Source organism: Loxodonta africana, chromosome 1 (assembly GCF_030014295.1).
Source record: "Loxodonta africana isolate mLoxAfr1 chromosome 1, mLoxAfr1.hap2, whole genome shotgun sequence".
In the NCBI taxonomy this organism is placed as follows: Eukaryota; Metazoa; Chordata; class Mammalia; order Proboscidea; family Elephantidae; genus Loxodonta; species Loxodonta africana.
This window is the reverse complement of record NC_087342.1, coordinates 92,265,784-92,285,896: the sequence shown is the minus strand read 5'-3', so window position 1 is coordinate 92,285,896 and position 20,113 is coordinate 92,265,784. Positions and strand designations below refer to the sequence as shown.

At 49.4% G+C, this 20,113-nt stretch overlaps 2 protein-coding genes across 10 annotated transcripts in view; one reads left to right on the top strand and one right to left on the bottom strand.

Moving 5' to 3' along the window:
• Window positions 1-8,941, bottom strand: part of LOC100666318 (lysosomal thioesterase PPT2) — a 29,395-nt gene extending 20,454 nt beyond the window's left edge. Inside the window, exons 1-8 of one of the 9 annotated variants that reach the window (XM_064284039.1) lie at window positions 8,318-8,940; window positions 7,868-7,935; window positions 7,481-7,680; window positions 7,085-7,238; window positions 6,536-6,631; window positions 6,340-6,447; window positions 5,473-5,556; window positions 5,270-5,354 (exon numbers count right to left, since the gene is read on the bottom strand). In XM_064284039.1, the coding sequence (XP_064140109.1) occupies window positions 5,270-5,354; window positions 5,473-5,556; window positions 6,340-6,447; window positions 6,536-6,631; window positions 7,085-7,238; window positions 7,481-7,672 (719 nt within the window). In that variant the 5' untranslated portion in view covers window positions 7,673-7,680; window positions 7,868-7,935; window positions 8,318-8,940. The other 8 variants (XM_064284076.1, XM_064284048.1, XM_064284035.1 and 5 more) reach the window with 8 other exon arrangements.
• A 1,625-nt stretch (window positions 8,942-10,566) lies between these two features.
• On the top strand, window positions 10,567-13,779 carry PRRT1 (proline rich transmembrane protein 1). Its single transcript, XM_064284107.1, has 4 exons — window positions 10,567-10,585; window positions 11,486-12,024; window positions 12,767-12,952; window positions 13,124-13,779. The coding sequence occupies exons 1-4, from the start codon at window positions 10,567-10,569 to the stop codon at window positions 13,298-13,300; spliced, it is 921 nt and encodes a 306-aa protein (XP_064140177.1). The 3' UTR covers window positions 13,301-13,779.
• Window positions 13,780-20,113: the final 6,334 nt, after the last annotated feature.

The window sequence follows — 20,113 nt, the reverse complement described above, 5'->3', positions numbered from 1 at the left end:
GCCAGCCACAGTCTCTTAGCCCGGAGGCAACTGGTTTGGCCTCAGCCTGCTTGGATTTGCCCTGCCCAGACTGGCCAGCCCCCTGAGCTGATGTTGGTTTTTCCATCTCTTTTGGTTTCTTCTGTGCCTCCTAACACCTCCCCCTCCTTTCTCTGGAACACCTGGCTCGGTGTGCCATCTTTGCCTCTTCTTGAAAGGCTGTGAAGCCACACTTAACTGGGGAACCACTCCCCCAGCCCGTGACACCACGCTGGTGGGATCCCTGGGGCTTTTTTTTTTCCTTGTTTTGCTTTGTTCTGTATTGTTTGTTTGTTTTCTTTTTCTTTTTGCAGCTTGGGAGCCCCTTCTAGCTGGGCTGCACTGAATGGCTTGGGAGCCACTCCCCCAATCTGCACGGCCACGTAGATGGGATCCCTGGGGGCATTTCTTTTTCTTTTCTCTCTCTTTTTCCCTTTCGGTCTGCCTTCAGTTTTCAGTTCTCATCTCTCTACACTTATCTCCTTTTCCTGTCTCCTGAATACCTAGTGCTGTGTGACATCTATACCCCCTCTAGCTGGGCTATACTGCTGCAGCCTGGGAGCTACTTCCCCGGTATTAGCAGCCCTACCAGTGGGACTCTGGGACTCCTGGGGGCTTTTCTTTTTTTTCCAAATTTTCATCTAGTTATTTTTTTCTTTCATTTTCCCTTTTTCTTTTTGCTTTTCTCCATGTATAGGTTTCTAATCTATCCACTTCAACGGCAAGCTCCCTTAGCATGCTTTTTTCTTTTTCTCTTCATTTGCTTCTCTGTTCTTGGCTCCTGTTTTTGCCTCCTCTCTCCCATCCTTCCCACACCCCTATTAGCTCCACACATCACAAGCTTCCCCCTCTTTCCTGCCTACCTGCACTGTGCACTGAACATTACACCCCCGAGCAGCACAGGCACGGTCTACTGGAACCTGCCCAGCACTGATTCCTGGCCTGCCCTGTCAGCCCTAGTACATGCCACAAACAACCCATCCCAGCCCCTCCCCTTCAGCTGGACCTGCCCTGCTGCACCATAGCTGAATGACTGACCCTGCCCATTGGACAAGGAAAGGAAAGTATCATGACTACAGATGAGCAAACAACAAAGAATGCACAGCCTGCCTGCTCAGACATAACCAAATAAAACAAAAAAAGCAGGACAAAACAAATCTACAATCAAAGAAAACAACTACTGAATGTCCCAAAGACAGCAGACAATATCAAAACATACTAAAAAAAATCAGGACTGGAGCATTCGGTAGATGTCCAAAACAAAACACTAAATGACTTTCCAGTAGAAGAAAAAGCACTAGAACTACCTGACAGGAATTCAAATCTCTAATATTCAGAGCAATCCAAGAGTTGAAGCAAAAAGCAGACAAAAGTGAGGAGAAAAATAGACAAATTTTTGGAAAAGGCAGACAAATTCATGGGAAACACAGACAAAAAAATGGAACAATTTAGGAAAGTAATACAGGAACACAATGCCAAAATAAATTCACGACTAGAAATTATACAAAAACAACAATTAGAAATCCAAAAAGATAAACAACAAGATCTCAGAGATGGACAATGTCATAGAGAGCTGAGGAGCAGGTTCCAAATGATGGAAGACAGAATCAGCGAAATTGAAGACAAACACTTGGATACAACTCTGTTTGAGAAAAAATCAGAAAAAAGAACAAAGAAAAATCAAGAAACCCTGAGAATTATGTGGGACACAATCAAAAGCAAAAATCTTTGAGTGATCGGAATTTTAGAACTGGGAGAGAAAACAGAAAACACAGAGAAACCAAACGAGACCTACATAAATGGAAAAACATACCATGCTCATGGATAGATAGACTCAACATTGTGAAAATGTCAATTCTACCCAAAGCAACTGACAAATGCAATGCAATCCCAATCTAAATGCCAAAGTGTTCTTTAACGAGATGGAAAAACTAATCATTAATTTTACATGGAAAGGAAAGAGGCCCTGGATAAGTAAAGCACTACTGTAAGAAAAAGGAAAAAGTAGGAGGACTTGCACTACCTGACCTCAGAACCTACCATACAGCTACAGTAGACAAAACAGCCTAGTACTGGTACAATGACAGACACATTGACCAATGGAACAGTATCGAGAACCCAGGTGTAAATCTATCCACCTACGGTCACCTCATCTTCGACAAAAGCTCAAAGTCCATTAAATGGGGAAAAGGTAGTCTTTTTAACAAATGGTGCTGGCAAAACTAGATGTCCATCTGTAAAAAAATGAAACAGGACCCATACCTCACACCATACACAAAAACTAATTCAAAATGGATCAAAGACTTATATATAAAACCAAAAACTATAAAGATCATAGGCAAAAAAATAGGGTCAATGCTAGAGGCCCTAATACATGGCATAAATAGCATACAGACTATAATTAACAATACACAAACATCAGAAAATAAGCTAGATAACTGGGATCTTCTAAAAATTAAACACTTACGCTCATCAAAAGACTTCACCAAAAGAGTAAAAAGAGAACCTACAGACTGGGAAAAATTTTTTGGCTATGACAAATCCGACAAAGGTCTAATCTCTAAAATCTGTGGAAAAATCCAACAGCTCTACAACAAAAAGACAAATAATCCAATCAGAAAACGGGCAAAAGATATGAACAAACACTTTACCAAAGAAGACATTCAGGCGGCTGACAGACACATGAAGAAATGCTTGCGATCACCAGCCATCAGAGAAATGCAAATCAAAACTCTAATGAGATACCATCTCACCCTAACATTACTGGCACAAACCAAACAGAAAATAACAAATGTTGGAGAGGCTGAGGGGAGATTGGAACTCTTATGCACTGACGGTGGGAATGCAAAATGGTACAACCATTTTGGAAAATGATATGGCGCTTCCTTAAAAAGCTAGAAGTAGAAATACCATATGACCCAGCTATCCCACTCCTAGGAATATATCCTGGAGAAAATAAGAGCTGTCACACAAACAGACATATGCATACCCATGGTCACTGCAGCATTATTCGTAATAGCAAAAAGATGGAAACAATATAAGTGCCCATCAACAGAAGAATGAATAAACAAACTATGATACATACACACAATGTAATACTACCCAACGATAAAGAATAATGATGAATATGCAAAGCATCTCAAAACATGGATGAATCTGGAGGGCTGAGTAAATAAGTCAATCACAAAAGGGCAAATACTGTATGAGGCCACTATTATAAAAATTCATAAAAAGATTTACACACAAAAAGAAACAGCCTTTGATGGTTATGAGGGATGGGGAGGGAAAAACACTAACTAGAAAACAGAGAAACAATAACTTAGGTGAAGGATAAGACAGTTCACAATACTGCGGAAGCCATCACAACTTGACCAAGACAACAGCAGGGAAGCTTCATAGACACATCCAAACTCCCTGAGGGACTGAATTGTTGGGCTGAGGGCTGGGGACCATGGTCTCAGGGGACATCTAGCTGATTTGGCATAAAATAGTTTATGAAGAAAATGTTCTACATTCTACTTTGGTGAGCAGCGTCTGGGGTTTCAAAAGCTTGTGAGTGGCCATCTGAGACTCTAATGGTCCCACCCCATCTGGAGCAAGGGAGAATGAAGAAAACCAAAGACACAGGGTAGGATTAGTCCAAAAGCCTAATGGACCACAACTACCACAGCCTCCACCAGACTGAGTCCAGCACAACTAGATGGTACCCATGTACCACCACCGAGTGCTCTGACAGGGATCACAATACAGGGTCCCAGACAGAGCCAGAGAAAGATGTAGAACAAAATTCTAACTGACAATAAAAGGCCACACTTACTGGTCTGACAGAGGCTGAAGAAACCCTGAGAATATGGTCCCTGGACACCCTTTAACTCAGTACTGCAGTCACTCCTGAGGTTCACTCTTCAGCCAAAGATCAGACAGGCTCATGAAACAAAAGGAGACTAAATGGGCATGCCAGCCCAGGGGCAAGGACAAAAAGGCAGGAGGGGATAGGAAAGCTGGTGACAGAGAACCCAAGGTCGAGAAGGGGAGAGTGATGACGTGCCATGGAGTTAACTAGTGTTACAAAATAATATCTGCATTAAATTGTTCAAAGAGAAACTAATTTGCTTCTAAACCTTCATCTAAAGCCCAATTACAAAAAAAAAAAAAAAAAAAAAAAACTGCAATGGCTTCCCATCTCTCTCAGAATAAAAAATCAAGGTCCTTACTTCAGCTCTTCTATTACCTCTCTCACCTCCTCTCCCCCTACTCTCCCCTGCTCCTAGTGCTGTTCCTCATACCTGCCCCAGGGCCTCTACAGGTGCTACGCTTCTCCTTGGGTCAGTCTTTCCCCAGAATGCTGCACATCTCCCTCCCTCACTTCCTTTAGTCACTGCTCAGATGGCACCTCTTCCAGGAGGACCTCTTTGGCACTATCTAAAATAGGTTCCCATCATCCTTTATTCCCTTGCTCTGCCTTATTTTATCACCATCTGACATACATAGTTACACTTACTATCTGTCTCCCCCAGTAGAAATGTAAGCTACAGGACAGCAACAGCTTTTGTTTCATTCACCAGTGCATCTCCAGGGCCCAGAACAGTGTCTGGGTATATAGTAAACCAAAACTAAACCCATTGCCATTGCATCGATTCCAACTCATAGTGGCCCCATTTGTTACAAAGTAGAATGCACCACAGGGTTTTCTTGGCTATAATCTTTATGGAAGCAGATCTCTAGGCCTTTATTCTGCAGTGCCACAGGTGGGTCTGAACCACCAACCTTTAGGTTAGTAGTCAAATGCAAACCATTTGTACCACCCAGAGAGAGTACATAGTGATGCTCAATAAGTGTTTGTTGAGTGACTAAAATAGATAAGGTGACAGAATGGATAAAAACCAAAAACCAAACCCAGTCCTGTCAAGTCAATTCCAACTCATAGCGACACTAAAGGGCAGAGTAGAACTGCCCCATAGAGTTTCCGAGGAGCGCCTGGCAGATTCAAACTGCCGACCCTTTGGTTAGCAGCCGTAGCACTTAACCACTATGCCACTAGGGATTCCGACAGGATGGATAGGAGGGTATTAACTGAATAGTGGGAGAAGCAAGCCAGTTTTAAGCATGAGTTGGAAGGTGTCTTTGAATAGAGATGTATAGTAGACATTTGGATAAAAACATTTAAAGCTCAAAGCTAGAAATAAAGATTGGTGGGGGTGGATGCGGAAATGTCCTCAGCCAGTCTTAAGACCACACAGCCCCTTATTACCTGGACTGCCACGGGGTAATAACACCATCATCAGGGCCTCCAATCAGCACCAGGTGACCCACACGAAGAAAGTTCTTCCGCCATGCTACAGGGTGAGAAGAAGAGAGATGGTCAGCTGCAGGGGACAGGCCAGGTTGGGGAGGGGGATACAAGGGGGCCAAAGAAGCAGAAAAGGGGACTCAGGTAGGGGTCTGTGGTCTTACCAGTGGCATTGGGATGGTCTCTTTCCCCATTGATCAGGGCCAGGAAGCTGCTGGCGTTGAGGTACAAGTCATCATGGTGAGGGTCTGGGTACAAAGAGCAGTTAGAAAGACAGTCAAAGAAGACCGGAGGCTGAAAGACCAATCAGGAGGTTGCCATAATAGTCAAGATGCATAGTCATGTAATAGCAGCAATAATAATACTAGTAAAAATGATACCAAACACTTCCATCTAGTGCTTATTATACGCCAGGTACTGTTCAAAGTACACTGCACTCATTCATTTATTTAATCCTCATAACTGCCCTGTGAGGTAGGTTCTACACTATTATTTTACAGAGGAGGAAAACTGAGTCACAGCGAGGTAAAGTAACTTGCCCAAAGTCATCCAACAGGGTCAGGATTCAAATCCAAGTAGTCTGGCCCTGGCATCGAGGGTCTTATACATTACATTAGGGGGTTGGCAAACTATGACCCATGGGACAAATCCAGCCTGCCACTTGTTTTTGTAAATAAAGTTTTATTGGAATGGTCATATGCATTCATTTACATATTGTCTAAGGCTGCTTTTGCACTACAATGGCAAAGTACTTGCCAAAGAGACTGCTTGGCCTGCAAGGTCAAAAATATTTACGATCTGACCCTTTACAGAAAAGGTTTGCTGACCCCTGCACTAGACTATACTCTCTGAGACAATAAGGTAATATATACATAAAACATTTTGAACAGTGCCCAGCACACAGTATGTGCTCAATAAATATAAGTTATCATCGTCATTGTTGCTATTGGTTATGGTAGAGGTAGGAGCAGCAGGCACTATCCTCCATGTGCCCTCTCCCATGGAGACCCCAGTTCGACACCTTCACTCACCATGCCAATAGTTGCAGATGGAGAATTCCTGGCCCCAGGGGCTATAGCAGATCCGGTAAAGGTTAGACCGCATGGAGGTGGGGAACAGCCACTTCAAATAGTCTGTGTCTGGAAAGAGAACAGCAGTGCCAAGTGCTCCAAACCTCTGTGTCCCCCAAACCTGGGACCCTCTATGGAGCCCACAGTGTCCACTCACCTCCATACTGTCCCATCTGTGGAGAGGAGAGGGAGATGAAAGAGTCCACATTGTGATCATCCATGACAGAGAGCAGTGCCCGGCACACAAGGCCACCTGCAGGGAGAACACCACAGTGGGCAGGAACTTAGGGACAGCCAGGCCAACAGCCCTCACCTTCCCCCCACCACACTATTACACAAAGGAGACTGAGGCTCAGAGAAGGCAGGCACACACCATGCCAAAGGGCATGTAAGTGGCACAGCTGGAATTAGATTCTGGGCCTCCTGACTCTCTAACTCCAGGGTGCTCTTCACTGCTCAGTTATCCCTAAAGTCAAAGTGTGTCAAGAACTCCAGGAAACAGGGAAAGTGGGCAGCAGCTCAGGGAGCCTCCTTCCCATTCAGGACACAGAGACAAGAGCCCGGTGTGAGGCAAGTCAGAAAAGAAGGGCTCAGGTGTCAGGGCCCTGTCTGCAGCAGGGTGGTTCAGAGAAAGGGACGCTAGGAGGTGTCCCTCAGATGGGGATCAAGCCTCAGACAGGGTTCAGGAGTTGGGGGAAGCTCCTACCCTGTGAGTAGCAGATGAGATGTACTCCTTCAGGGGCCTTCGCCATGATGGGGGCCACAGCCTCTCGGAACCCCTGCACCTGTTCCCACAGGGGCCGCAAGCTCTCTCTTCCATCAAAGAGATCAAGCACTGTCACCACAGTCCCGGGGTGTGTCTGTGGAGAGGGGGCAATGCAGCCACTGACTACGAAGACCCTCCCACACTGGCCTCTGGCTTGAGTCCACGTGCCTATGCCCTGCTAGAACCAGAGATCCTGTCCTCTAGCTTTCCCCACTCCAGCATCAGCTCCCCAAGGAAGTGAGCAGGACCGGAGGGGCGGATTTCAGTTCCCCCCTCTGCCTCCCCAGTCATTTTACGCGCCTTCAACGCCCTCCACTGGGATGTCCCTTGCCAGACCTGGTTGATGTATTCCAGTAGGTGGCGGAAGCTGTACGAGCTGTCGAAGAGCCCGTGCACCACGATGACCGGCTTGTAGGTGTAGGTAGCGAGGTGGAGCGCCGGGGTCCCCGGCAGCAGCAGCAGTGGCAGAAGCGGCAACAGGAACAGGACCCCCGCCGGCGGAAGCCGCGGCCACCGGAGCCCTAGCATGCTCCCGCCTGAGAAGTGGACGATGAGAAGGCCCGTGAGGGAAATGACAATACCTCCTCCCTTTGGAACAGACGCCCGGCAACCAAGCGACCCCCGTTCCCACCAGGACTTTGTCACAGAATAACCTACTTTTAACTTACTCGGGTCCTCCCCTCCCTTCTCCTCACACACACCCCTCCTACTACGTAGACGCACCAAAGCACTCCGGAAGCTCCGCCTCCAACTCGGCGCTCTGGGGATCTGTCCTTAGGCCCAGGATCCTCCTAAAGCATCATGCACGACTCAGGGTTTTGCAAGACCCCTGAGCAGCAGCCCAGGCCCCCTGGAGAGTGCAAACTCCCACCTAGCCTGGGTCCGTGGGCCTATGTCTGCCCGCTGTTTACTTCTCCCCAGTCTGACACCCAAGGGGGAGGGGAAGAGTGGAAGGAGGGAGCGCGCACAGGAATGACGGACGGGAGGGGGGCGGCTTCTCGGGGTCGCGCACAGCCGTCACGTCCGGAGCTTTCCCTGGCAACCGTGAAAGCGTCCCTAGCAACGCAGGCCCGGGACCGGAGGGGCAATGGAACGTTCTATTGCGCCTAAGGGGCAGGGGAGTGAATACGTGGAGCGATCCATTTAGTCCCGAGAAGAAGCCGCAAGCCTAACCTGGAAATGGAGAGGCAGCCTCCCCAGGCCCCGCTGCACCCAACGACCCAAGGATCCGATGTCCCTATCCTGATTCTCCCCTATTTTCCAATCCAGGGGTCTAGCTTCGCGGCGGAACGCGAAGTTTTCCTTCTCTGGAGGGAGGAGGCAACGGGCGGAAGCAGGGGAGAAGTGGGGAAGGGAGGGGGGAGAACGCGCTCGGGAAAGGTGTCCGCATTTTAGTACGCAGGCTGAGTGGCCAGATGGCCTGAAGGGCTGAAGCCAGCCCGGGCGGACCCCCATCCTCCGCCTGACTGTCAGACCGCCCGGCCGCCCCTGGTCGCCGTCTTACAACTCTTTATTCTGGAGTGCATGTAGAGCCCTTGTCTACAGAGACGCGGAGTGTCCTCGAGGCTCCTTGAGTTAAGTGCGGCCTGGCCCAGTTTCTCCTGCCCTACTCTACTCCCTCCCCCATATATTCCCCACCCTCGAGGGGCGGAGGGCCTCTGGGGCCGTACTGACTCACGCCCGCGTGGTTTCAACCACTCTTTCAACCCGAGCGACCCTCACAGTCCTGGCCTTCAGAACTCCCTGTGGGCGGCACCCAGTTCAGACTTTCGGGCTCCTAGCGTCCCTCACCTCTCCACCTGTCTGTGACTCCTCTACTCGACATCTAGGCGCCTGGGTTAGGGCTTTTACTTAGCCTTTAAAGCCGTTTCCCGTGAGAAAAGGAAAATGTCTCTAAATGCTAAATGCGCCCACTACATTTCCCCTGTTCAACCTCTCGGCCAGTCAGAGGCAGGCGGGGGGGGGGTGGGGGTGGGGAGTCGATTTCGCAACTTGTCTGAGCCCCTCCCTCTGTGTTCGCAAGGTCTTCGTTCGGTCTAAACTCGTCTCTCCCAATAAAACCAATTTTCGGGGAGTTATGCAGACTGGGGATGAGGTGGGGGTAGGGAATAAGGGTTCAAGCGAACATCTAAGGAACCAGAACTGCCCGTAAGGGGCGGTGATTTAAATCTCAGGCCTGGGATTGGCCCATGCCAGGGCCTCGGTTTAGCTTGGTAGTCTCCACTTGGACTCTGACCCGGAGGAGACGTAAACCTGGAGAGCGGCTCCCTCAGGCGGAGGCTGGGAAGTACTAATCTAAATGGGGGTGCAGGAGGGGGGGAATGATAATGATTCTCTGGCTGTGTTTTCACAAAAAACCCAACTTTTGTAAGTCTCGGTAGACCACCCACGCGCTCCCAAGATGTAATAAGCAAATAAAAATACTGCAATAAGGCTGAGCCCCAGGTCTACTCAAGAGGTGATGCTGCCTCTCGGCGAGGGTGGGGAGGGAGGTGCGGGGGCGGAATTAGGGAATGGATCTGAATACTGACAGGCTCGGGGACTCTAAGCAGCCAGGGAAGCACAGGGGGAAAAGGGAAGGAAGCGCGCATCCCTAAACCAAAGCTGCCAAAATGAACAATCCTTCCCTCTCCAAAACGCTTCAGCTCTTTAGTCTCGGACAGGGAAGGTATCTATGCATGCCCCAAGCCACTCCCCCGCAGGCCCAGCGACCACCAAACTATAGAGCTGAGCCTTCCACTGTGCCTTCCGATTCACCCCAGGCCCTAGTGGCAGGTCAAGGCCATAACCCTGAGAACTTTTCAGGCCATCGCAGGTCTCAACTCTGCACACAGTTCTCTCTTACACACAGTTATCTCTGTTAAGGAGGGGGAAGCTAGGGCAAGGGTTTGGGGAAAAAAGCCTAGGACGTTTCTGGATGCCCTGAGGGAAGCTGAGGAGGAGGCACTTGATGGGTGAGCCAGGTTCGGAGGGAAGTGAGGTATCCAATTCATTGAGCATCTGCTCGCTTCCTCCCACAGTATAAGCACTACAGCAGGTCTTGGAAGGGGGGGAATCTAGAGAGTTCTCTCTCCCTCCTTCCTTCGCTTAGTCCCACCCGCCTTGCTGGGTCTGGCCTCCCTGTTTCCATGACAACTCCAAGGGAGCCCAAACTGGGGGCTTGAATGCCGGTGTAAGAGGAGGAGAGAGGTGGCCTAAGAGCCTAGAGAGACGGATTGGGGGACATCTGCAGCGCTCCCCCTCCCTCGCCTCGGTCCCTTTAAGCTCCCCCCCTCCCCGCTCTCCCTCCGCCCCCCGCCGCTGTCTCCATCTCTCCATCTCTGCGCTGCTCGCCGGCTGCGCCATACACGCACCGAGACCCCGGCGCTGGTCAGGGACCCCGACTCCGGCTGCAGGGACCCTGTCCCAGAGAGAACGCAGGAATGTCATCCGAAAAGTCAGGTAAAAACAAAAACAAAAACACCTCCCGCTCCCTCCACCATTTCCGGACTCCCCCCCCCAACTTTGACCCCAGCCCCTTCCCCCACCTCCCCACCCTCGACGGCGGTTCTTTTTCACTCCCCTTCTCTCCAGCCCCAGTCCCCCTCCTCTCTCTCTCCCCTTCCCTTCTCTTCCTTTCCTCCTTCCAGTCTCAGCCTCTGCCCTTTGCCAACAACCTGGGGAGGGCGGCAGGTTGAGGGGGTGAGGGAGGCACAAGAGTGGCTTAGCTATCAGCCAGGTACTGCAGGGATAGCATCCTTGGGAGTGACAGATGGGCATTCACCAGCTCGCATGGAGACATCCAGTGGGGCAAAATGAAGACATGATCAGATGGGGGTTGGCAGGGAAGTAAAATCCAGAAGACTCTTCTTTATCTGCCTTAAAAGAGGTCCTGAGATTCCCAGAGAGGCTAGGGCACCCCCGGCCCCCCCCCCGAAGGAGCAGCAGAGCGGAACATGCCATCCCACATGCGTTCACACAACTGTTGAACTGAGCACATGTTAACACTGCGTGGCATGTCTACACGTATGCACACGCAGGACTAGTTTAGAGAGGCCAGCTTCGAGTGCAAGGAGGACAGGAGATTGCGTGTGAGAGCTGTGTGCAAGTTGCTGAAGGAGAAAGGAGAGGAGCAGAGAATTGTGACCTCAAAACTAGATTGAAAGGAAGAAGGGGGGCCAGATGGCCTAGATATAACCCCTCTCCTGCCCCAAGAATGAGAAATTGCGCCTGACACATCTCTCTCTGTCTGTCTCTCCCATTTTCTTTCTCCATCTCTGAGGGTATGTTTCCCCCTGCCCCTCCTTATCTTATCTCTGTCTTCTCTCTCTCCATGCCCTCTCCCCGGTTCACGCCCCCCAGGCCTCCCGGACTCAGTCCCTCACACCTCCCCGCCCCCGTACAATGCCCCTCAGCCCCCGGCCGAACCCCCCGCCCCGCCCCCACAGGCCGCCACCTCCTCGCACCATCACCACCACCACCACTACCACCAGTCTGGCACTGCCACCCTTCCGCGCTTAGGGGCCGGCGGCCTGGCCTCTTCTGCGGCCAGCGCTCAGCGTGGCCCCTCGTCTTCCGCCACACTGCCGCGGCCTCCGCACCACGCCCCGCCCGGTCCTGCCGCCGGGGCGCCCCCGCCCGGCTGTGCTACCTTGCCCCGCATGCCACCCGACCCTTACCTGCAGGAGACTCGCTTCGAGAGTTCACTGCCCCCGCCGCCACCTGCCGCCGCAGCTCCACCGCCGCCTCCGCCCACCCAGACTACCCAGGCCCCAGGCTTTGTGGTGCCCACGCACGCGGGGGCGGTGGGCACTCTGCCGCTGGGGGGCTACGTGGCCCCGGGCTACCCCCTACAACTGCAGCCCTGCACTGCCTACGTGCCAGTCTACCCTGTGGGCACGGTGAGTGCTGGGCAGACAGGGGCCTGGGAGGAGGAGGGCACGATGGAACGGAATTGGGGACACACTGGGGGCTGGTGGGATAGAGACAGGGCCAGGGGGCCAGGAGGTGTCCAGGGTCAAGGCCTAGAGAGAACAGAGCCTGATGACAGGGAGGGACTAGAGCCAGGCCTGGGAGTGTGAGTGGCGGTGGAGCATGGGAGCCAGTTGGGGTCAGAGGTCTCGGCCTAGGAGGGAGAACAGAGCTTGGAGGTAGGGTAGAGATCCCTAAGAAGCATCTGTATTGGGGGCATCTAGCCTAGGATCTGTTGGGGTCAGAGATCAGGGCCTGGGTCAGGTTCTGGGAGGCGGAACAACCTGGAGATACACAGTTGGTCTGAATAAAACAGTCTTCAGGAAGCGGAAAAATTGCAACCTGGGCACCAAGCTGCAGAGGTCAGGTAAGGTGTGTCTGGAGGGAGGAAACAAGGTTGAAGGGGGAGAGTCTGGGACAATGCAGAAGGCTGAAGCTTGGGGGAAACTACTGAGGCGGGGATATCGCTGGTGGGTCTACGCTCTGGGGGAGGGTGTGTGGAGACCTGAAAGAATATGGAGGTTAATGAGGCAATGAAAGGAGACCTAGGCCGGATTTCTGTGCGTTGAGGAGCTCTGGGCAAAAATTGTGCTTTAAAAACCGCTCTGCCAGCCGCCAGTAGGATGGAGAGGGTCGGAGTGACACCCCCTCCCCTCAATCTTCCTTCCACAGCCCTACACGGGCGGGGCCCCGGGGGGAGCGGGGGTGACCTCCACGCTTCCCCCACCGCCCCAGGGTCCAGGGCTGGCCCTGCTGGAGCCGAGGCGCCCGCCGCACGACTACATGCCCATCGCAGTGCTGACTACCATCTGCTGCTTTTGGCCTACGGGCATCATCGCCATCTTCAAGGCAGTGCAGGTGTGTGTGTTTGGGTGTGGGGGAGCAGAGGACGGTATATAGGCGTGGATTCACTCGGTGTTTCTTATTCCCTGGGAGTACTGGGCGTTCTCGGGAGCGTCTTAGAGTGTGGTTGAGGCCTGGAGGCAGGGCAGCGGTCCTCTGACCCGCTTCCCTACCCTTCCCCCGCAGGTGCGTACGGCCTTGGCCCGCGGAGACATGGTGTCGGCAGAGATCGCCTCACGCGAGGCCCGGAACTTCTCTTTCATCTCCCTTGCCGTGGGCATCGCGGCCATGGTGCTCTGTACCATCCTCACCGTAGTCATCATCATCGCTGCGCAGCACCACGAGAACTATTGGGATCCTTAGGGACGCCCCCGGCCCCGCCCCACCCTGCGCCCCTCGACCTCCCAAGGGCGTTCTGCAGTGAAGCTGCGGACCCACTGCACACCCGCCTCCGGAGCCGCGAGACGCGGATACATCCTAAACTCGGCCTCCATGAAACCTCTGGCCTTGCGAGCACAGTCCGAATCCAGTTCCTCAGGAACCCTCCCAAAGCCCACTCCCCCAGGGACCCCCCTTCACGGGATCCCCGCCAGACGCCAGGCCCTCGGTCGCTCCAGACCCTCATCCCCTCTAAGTGCAGCGCCCCTAGCCTTGCTCCCTTGGACTCGGCTCCCCAGCCTGGAGGCTGGTCCCCAATGCCCAGCCTCCAAAGGCTCCGCCCCAGACCTGACAAAACCCCACCTCCAGGTCGGCAGGCTCCGCCTTCTGTTCTTCCCGCGGGGTGATTCAGTCCGGTGATTGGGTTTGTGGCCCCGAGCCCCGCCCCAGACCTACAGGCTCCTCCTCTTGTCCTTGCGCGATGGCCAAGCCCGGGGTAGCTGAACCCTAGGCGCGCAACCTGTTTTTTGCTAGTACAATCTCTTCTCTCCTTCACCCCAGTGTCCAACTATTTTCTTGCTAATCCCAGAACATCTACTCTTGTTGTTTTTGGAGTGAAATTTGGGGGATTTCCTATTTAGGAGTCTTCACCGTGGGGTGAGAAACACTGTAAATACTCTGTTAATACTCCTCCGCAAGCGTCCCAGCCCCCGGGCAGCCGGGCAGAAGGGATCCCAGGCTATGGACCTCCCAGCCCTGGGAGGGGACCGGTCCGCTCCCCGCTCTTCACCACTGATCTCCACCTTGTTCTGGTGTGTGTATGTGTGTGTGCGCGCGCGCGTGTGTGTATGTGTGTGAACTTCGGAAAGACAGTATTAAAGAGATCACGTGGATTTACCACTCACAATTCCCGAAGATTGTGACCCACGAAGACCCTGCCCTTCTCTTGGCTCCTCCTTTCACCTCCCTTCATCTCCCCTTCCAGGGAAAAAAAGAAAAGTGACAGAGACAAAAGTGTGAAGAGACATTCACAGGCTGCCAGAGAGACAGACACAAAAAGCGGTGTCAACAGGCAGCTTCCTAGGAATCCACCTGGGAAGACTTTGGGGTCCATTCTCAGTGGGGCTTCCTTTCCTCGGTGCCCCTTTTCCGCACCCTACCAGATTGGGTTTAGGGCTTTGGAGAAGGGGTGGGAGTTTACAAGAAGACCCAGGGATCTATGCCCAGAACACCAGAAAGGCAGGAGAAGAAAAGAGGACAGACCACTTGAGTGGGTCAGGGGTGGGGTAGCAGGGGCAGGGGAAAGATGCCAGCTGCCACAGCTGTTATCTTGTACCTGAGACCCATCTGTTGTAGTGTAGGCGGTACAGAGAAGGCAAAGGGGACAGAGGGGTGAAGTGAATAGACTCTCAAATACAGCTGGATCTAGTTGCCCTTTTCTACCCTGAGGTAACCAGGAGGACTGGGGGCAAGGGGGCTGGACAAAAGGAGTGGGCTTTGTGTTTGGAGTTGTACATCTGTAGGGCAAGGTCCTAAAGAGTTGTCCCTGAATTTGTACATTCAGACTACATGCAGTCACAGTAAGGGTGCCGGTGAAACAGCAGCCCAGACAGCAGATGTGACCACTGACCTCATGGAGCCTACGGTCTAGAAGAGAAGGCATGCACTGAGACAAAGGACCCAGCAAGAGGTTGGGTGGGGTGTGGAAATCAGTGGTTCTCATTTGGACATTCTGGGTTTAATGAGCCTTCCTCACCAAACCGCTTGAAAATGGAATTCACATTTGCAGCTTTCACTTCCTCACCACCTACTTACTTTTTTTTCCCTTAAATAGGGAAGCATTGTTATTGGAGATGTATCTGGTTTCTTTCATACCCACTGTTTATTAACCCCTTGAGATCTGTTCCCACTCCCTACTGTACTGAAACTGTTCGCTCAAATGTACCCAATGACCAAAGGTTACCAGAAGCCAAAATCAATGACATTTTCGCAGTACCCTGCCTCCCTGAATCCTCCCATGTTTGTCCCTTGGCCCTGGATTCCCTACTCCCTAGGACTCAGGAACAAGCTATCTCCACCAAACTAGTTGCTGTCAAGTCCTTTCCAACTCATGGCAACCCCTTGTATGTCAGGGTAGAACTGCTCTCCGTAAGATTTTCAATGGCTGATTTTTTGGAAGTAGATCTCCCAGACCTTTCTTCCAAGGGTAGGCTTGGACCTCCAACCATTTGGTTAGCAGTCTAGCACACTAACCATTTGCAGCACTCAAGGACTCCTCATCCTTCACACAAACCTCTAATCTTCCCTCCTTCCCCTCACTCCTTGTTTTGTTTTTGTTTTTTCTTCCCTTCCTAGGTGTCTATCTCTGGATTTAATTTATATCAGACTTTTCCTTGAAACACTGATCCACTCCAGACTCAGCCATCATTTCTAACCAAATGCTTCTCCAAGTTATATACTTACATGCAGACATTCTGGCAATGCCTGCGCAACAGCCACGTGGACTATCCTGCTGGTCTTCCAAACTTACCATGTTCCAAACCAAACTGATGAAACGTTATCAAAAACCTGCCCCCCAGTCTCCGTTAATGGCCTCATTTCCTCAGTCACTCTTATCCGAAAACTCAGTGCTTTTGCCATCTCTCTCCTGCTCTACCTTTGGTGTACTATGAAACCCAGTCCATTTTGCTGCCACAGTATCTTTTGAATTTGTAATTTTCTGTTCACTCCTCAGCCCTTGCCGAAAAACAACCTCATTTAAGATTATTGCAACAGTTCCCTAGCAAGTCTTTCTACTTCCTACCTCCTTTTATTCCAAGCCTCCGTCAATACTGCTGTCAGATGATCCTTCCTAAACACACTTCTTATGTAACTCCACTGCAAAAGCCCCTGAAGACTCCTTATTGCTTACTAAATTATTTACAAAATTTCAAACTGATCTTCAACCACTTCTATAATTTAAAATTACCCAGCTTTCTCCCTTCAACCTAATCTCCAGTTGTATTAGCCATCTAGTGCTGCTATAACAGAAATACCACAGGTGGATGACTTTAACAAAGAGAAATTTATTTCCTCACAGTAAAGTAGGCTAAAAGTCCAAATTCAGGGCGTCAGCTCCAGGGAAGGCTTTCTCTCTCTGTCAGCTCTGGAGGAACATCCTTGTCCTCAACCTTCCCCTGGTCAAGGAGCTTCTCAGAGGCAGGGACCCCAGGTCCAAAGGATGCGCTGTGCTCCTGGCACTACTTTCTTGGTGATATGAGGTCCCCGTGTCTGATATTGGCTTAAGACACTATCTAATCTTGTAGATTTCATCAATATAACTGCTACTAATCCATCTCATTTCATTAGAGTGACAGGATTTTCGACACATAGGGAAATCACATAAAATGGTGAACAATCACACAACACTGGGAGTCACAGCCCAGCTAAGTTGACAGATTTTTGGGGGGACACAATTCAGTCCACAACACCAGTCAAACTGAATTGCTTACCATTCCCACCTCCACGTCTTTGCCCAAACTGTTCCCATATCTTATATTTCTTCTCACCTCTGCCACTATAAAGTATATCGTTTACTACTTCTCAGGTGCTTCAGACCACCTCCAGGCTTTTTCTCACCATGTCCTCCTCACCCCCTTTATATTTGCCTTTCCACTTGGCCAAATTTTACCCATCTTTAAGGGCCTCCTCACTCCAGTAAGAAGGAATCCGTCTCTCCACTGGGTTAGACTAAAGCAGAGGGTTTCTAAACAGAACTCCAGGCATTCCTTGGAGCAATGAGACTCAACACTGACTACACATTACAATCATCTGGGGAGTTTTGAAAAATCCCAAAGCCCAGGTCACGTCCTAGACCAATTAAATCAGAATCTCTTGGGGTGGGAGTCAGGCATTGGTATTTCTTTTTATATAATTTTTATTGTGCTTTAAGTGAAACTTTACAAATAAAGTGAGCCTCTCACATAAAAACTTATATACACCTTACTACCTACTCCCAGTTACTCTCCCCCTGATGAGACAGCCCACTCTCTCCCTCAACTCTCTCTTTTCATGTCCATTTTGCCAGCTTCTAACCCCCTCTATCCTCTCATCTACGACCCAGGCAGAAGATGCCAACATAGTCTCAAGTGTCCACCTGATCCAAGAGGCTCACTCCTCATCAGCATCCCTGTCCAACCCATTCTCCAGTCCAATCCATGTCTGAAGAGTTGGCTTTGGGAATGGTTCCTGTCCTGGGCCAACGGAAGGTCTGGGGGCCATGATCGCCGGGGTCCTTCCAGTCTCAGTCAGACCATTAAGTCTGGTCTTTTTATGAGAATTTCGAGTCTGCATCCCACTGCTCTCCTGCTCCCTCAGGGGTTCCTTGTTGTGTTCCCTGTCAGGGCAGTCATCGATTGTAGCCGGGCACCATCTAGTTCTTCTGGTCTCAGGATGATGTAGTCTCTGGTTCATGTGGCCCTTTCTGTCTCTTGGGCTCATAGTTATCGTGTGACCTTAGTGTTCTTCATTCTCCTTTGATCCAGGTGGGTTGAGACCAATTGATGCATCCTAGATGGCTGCTTGCCAGCGTTTAAGACCCCAGACCCCACTCTTCAAAGTGGGATGCAGAATGTTTTCTTAATAGACTTTATTATGCCAATTGACCTAGATATCCCCTGAAACCATGGTCCCCAGACCCCTGCCCCTGCTACACTGGCCATCAAAGCATTCAGTTTATTCAGGAAACTTCTTTGCTTTTGGTTTAGTCCAGTTGTGCTGACCTCCCTTGTATTGTGTGCGGTCTGTCTTTCCCTTCACCTAAAGTAGTTCTTACCTACATACTCCTCTCCCACCCTTCCTCCCTCCCCCCTCTCCTAACCACAAAAGAATGTTTTCTTCTCAGTTTAAACTATTACTCAAGTTCTTATGATAGTGGTCTTATACAATGTTTCTCCTTTTGCAAATGACTAATTTCACTCAGCGTAATGCCTTCCAGGTTCCTCCACGTTATGAAATGTTTCACAGGTTCTCACTGTTCTTTATCGATGTGTAGTATTCTGTTGTGTGAATATACCATAATTTATTTATCCATTCATCCGTTGATGGGCACCTTGGTTGCTTCCATCTTTTTGCTATTTTAAACAGTTCTGCAATAAACATGGGTGTCCATATATCTGTCCGTGTAAAGGCTCTTATTTCCCTAGGATATATTTGAAGGCTATTCATATCTTTAGCCCATTTTTTAATTGGGTTATTCGTCTTTTTGTAGTTGAGTTTTTGCAGTATCATGTAGATTTCAGAGATCAGGTGCTGATCAGAAATGTCATAGCTAAAAACTTTTTCCCAATCTCTGGGTAGTCTTTTTACTCTTTTGGTGAAGTCTTTGGATGAGCATAGGCGTTTGATTTTTAGGAGCTCCCAGTTATCTAGTTTTTCTTCTACATTCTTTATAATGTTTTGTATCCTGTTTATGCCATGTATTAGGGCTCCTAAAGTTGTCCCTATTTTTTCTTCCATGATCTTTATCGTTTTAGATTTTATATTTAGGTCTTTGATCCATTTTGAGTTAGTTTTTGTGCATAGAGTGAGGTATGGGTCTTGTTTCATTTTTTTGCAGATGGATATCCAGTTATGCCAGCACCATTTCTTAAAAAGACTGTCTTTTCCCCATTTAACGGTTTTGGGGCCTTTGTCAAATATCAACTGCTCATATGTGGATGGATTTATGTCTCGATTCTCAATTCTGTTCCATTGGTTCATGTATCTGTTGTTGTACCAGTACCAGGCTGTTTTGACTACTGTAGCAGTATAATAGGTTCTAAAATCAGGTAAAGTAAGGCCTCCCACTTTGTTCTTCTTTTTCAGTTATGCCTTGTTTATCCGGGGCCTCTTTCCCTTCAGTATGAAGTTGGTGATTTATTTCTCCATTTCATTAAAGAATGTCGTTGGAATTTGGATCGGAATTGCATTAAATGTATAGATCACTTTTGGTAAATAAACATTTTTATAATGTTAAGTCTTCCTATCCACAAGCAAGGTATGTTTTTCCACTTATGTAAATCTCTTTTGGTTTCTTGCTGAAGTGTATTGTAGTTTTCTTTATATAAGTCTTTTACATCTCTGGTAAGATTTATTCCTAAGTATTTTATCTTCTTGGGGGCTACTGTAAATGGCATTGATTTGGTGATTTCCTCTTCGATGTTCTTTTTGTTGGTGTAGAGGAACCCAACAGATTTTGGTATGTTTATCTTGTATCCCGATACTCTGCTGAACTCTTCTATTAGTTTTAATAGTTTTCTGGAGGATTCCTTAAGGTTTTCCGTGTATAAGATCATGTCATCTGCAAATAGAGATGCTTTGACTTCTTCCCTGCCAATCTGGATGCCCTTTATTTCTTTATCTAGCCTAATTGCTCTGGTTAGGGCTTCCAGCACAATGTTGAATAAGAGTGGTGATAAAGGGCATCCTTGTCTGGTTCCCGATCTCAATGGGAATATTTTCAGGCTCTCTCCATTTAGGGTGATGTTGGCTGTTGGCTTTGTATAAATGCCCTTTATTATGTTTATGCATACCTGGTATGAATCCCACTTCGTCATGGTGAATTATTTTTTTGATATGTTGTTGAATTCTATTGGCTAGAATTTTGTTGAGGATTTTTCCATCTGCGTTCATGAGGGATATAGGTCTATAATTTTCTTTTCTTGTGGTGTCTTTACCTGGTTTTGGTATTGGGGATATGGTGGCTTCATAGAATGAGTTAGGTAGTATTCCATCATTTTCTATGCTCTGAAATACCTTTAGTAGTAGTGGTATTAACTC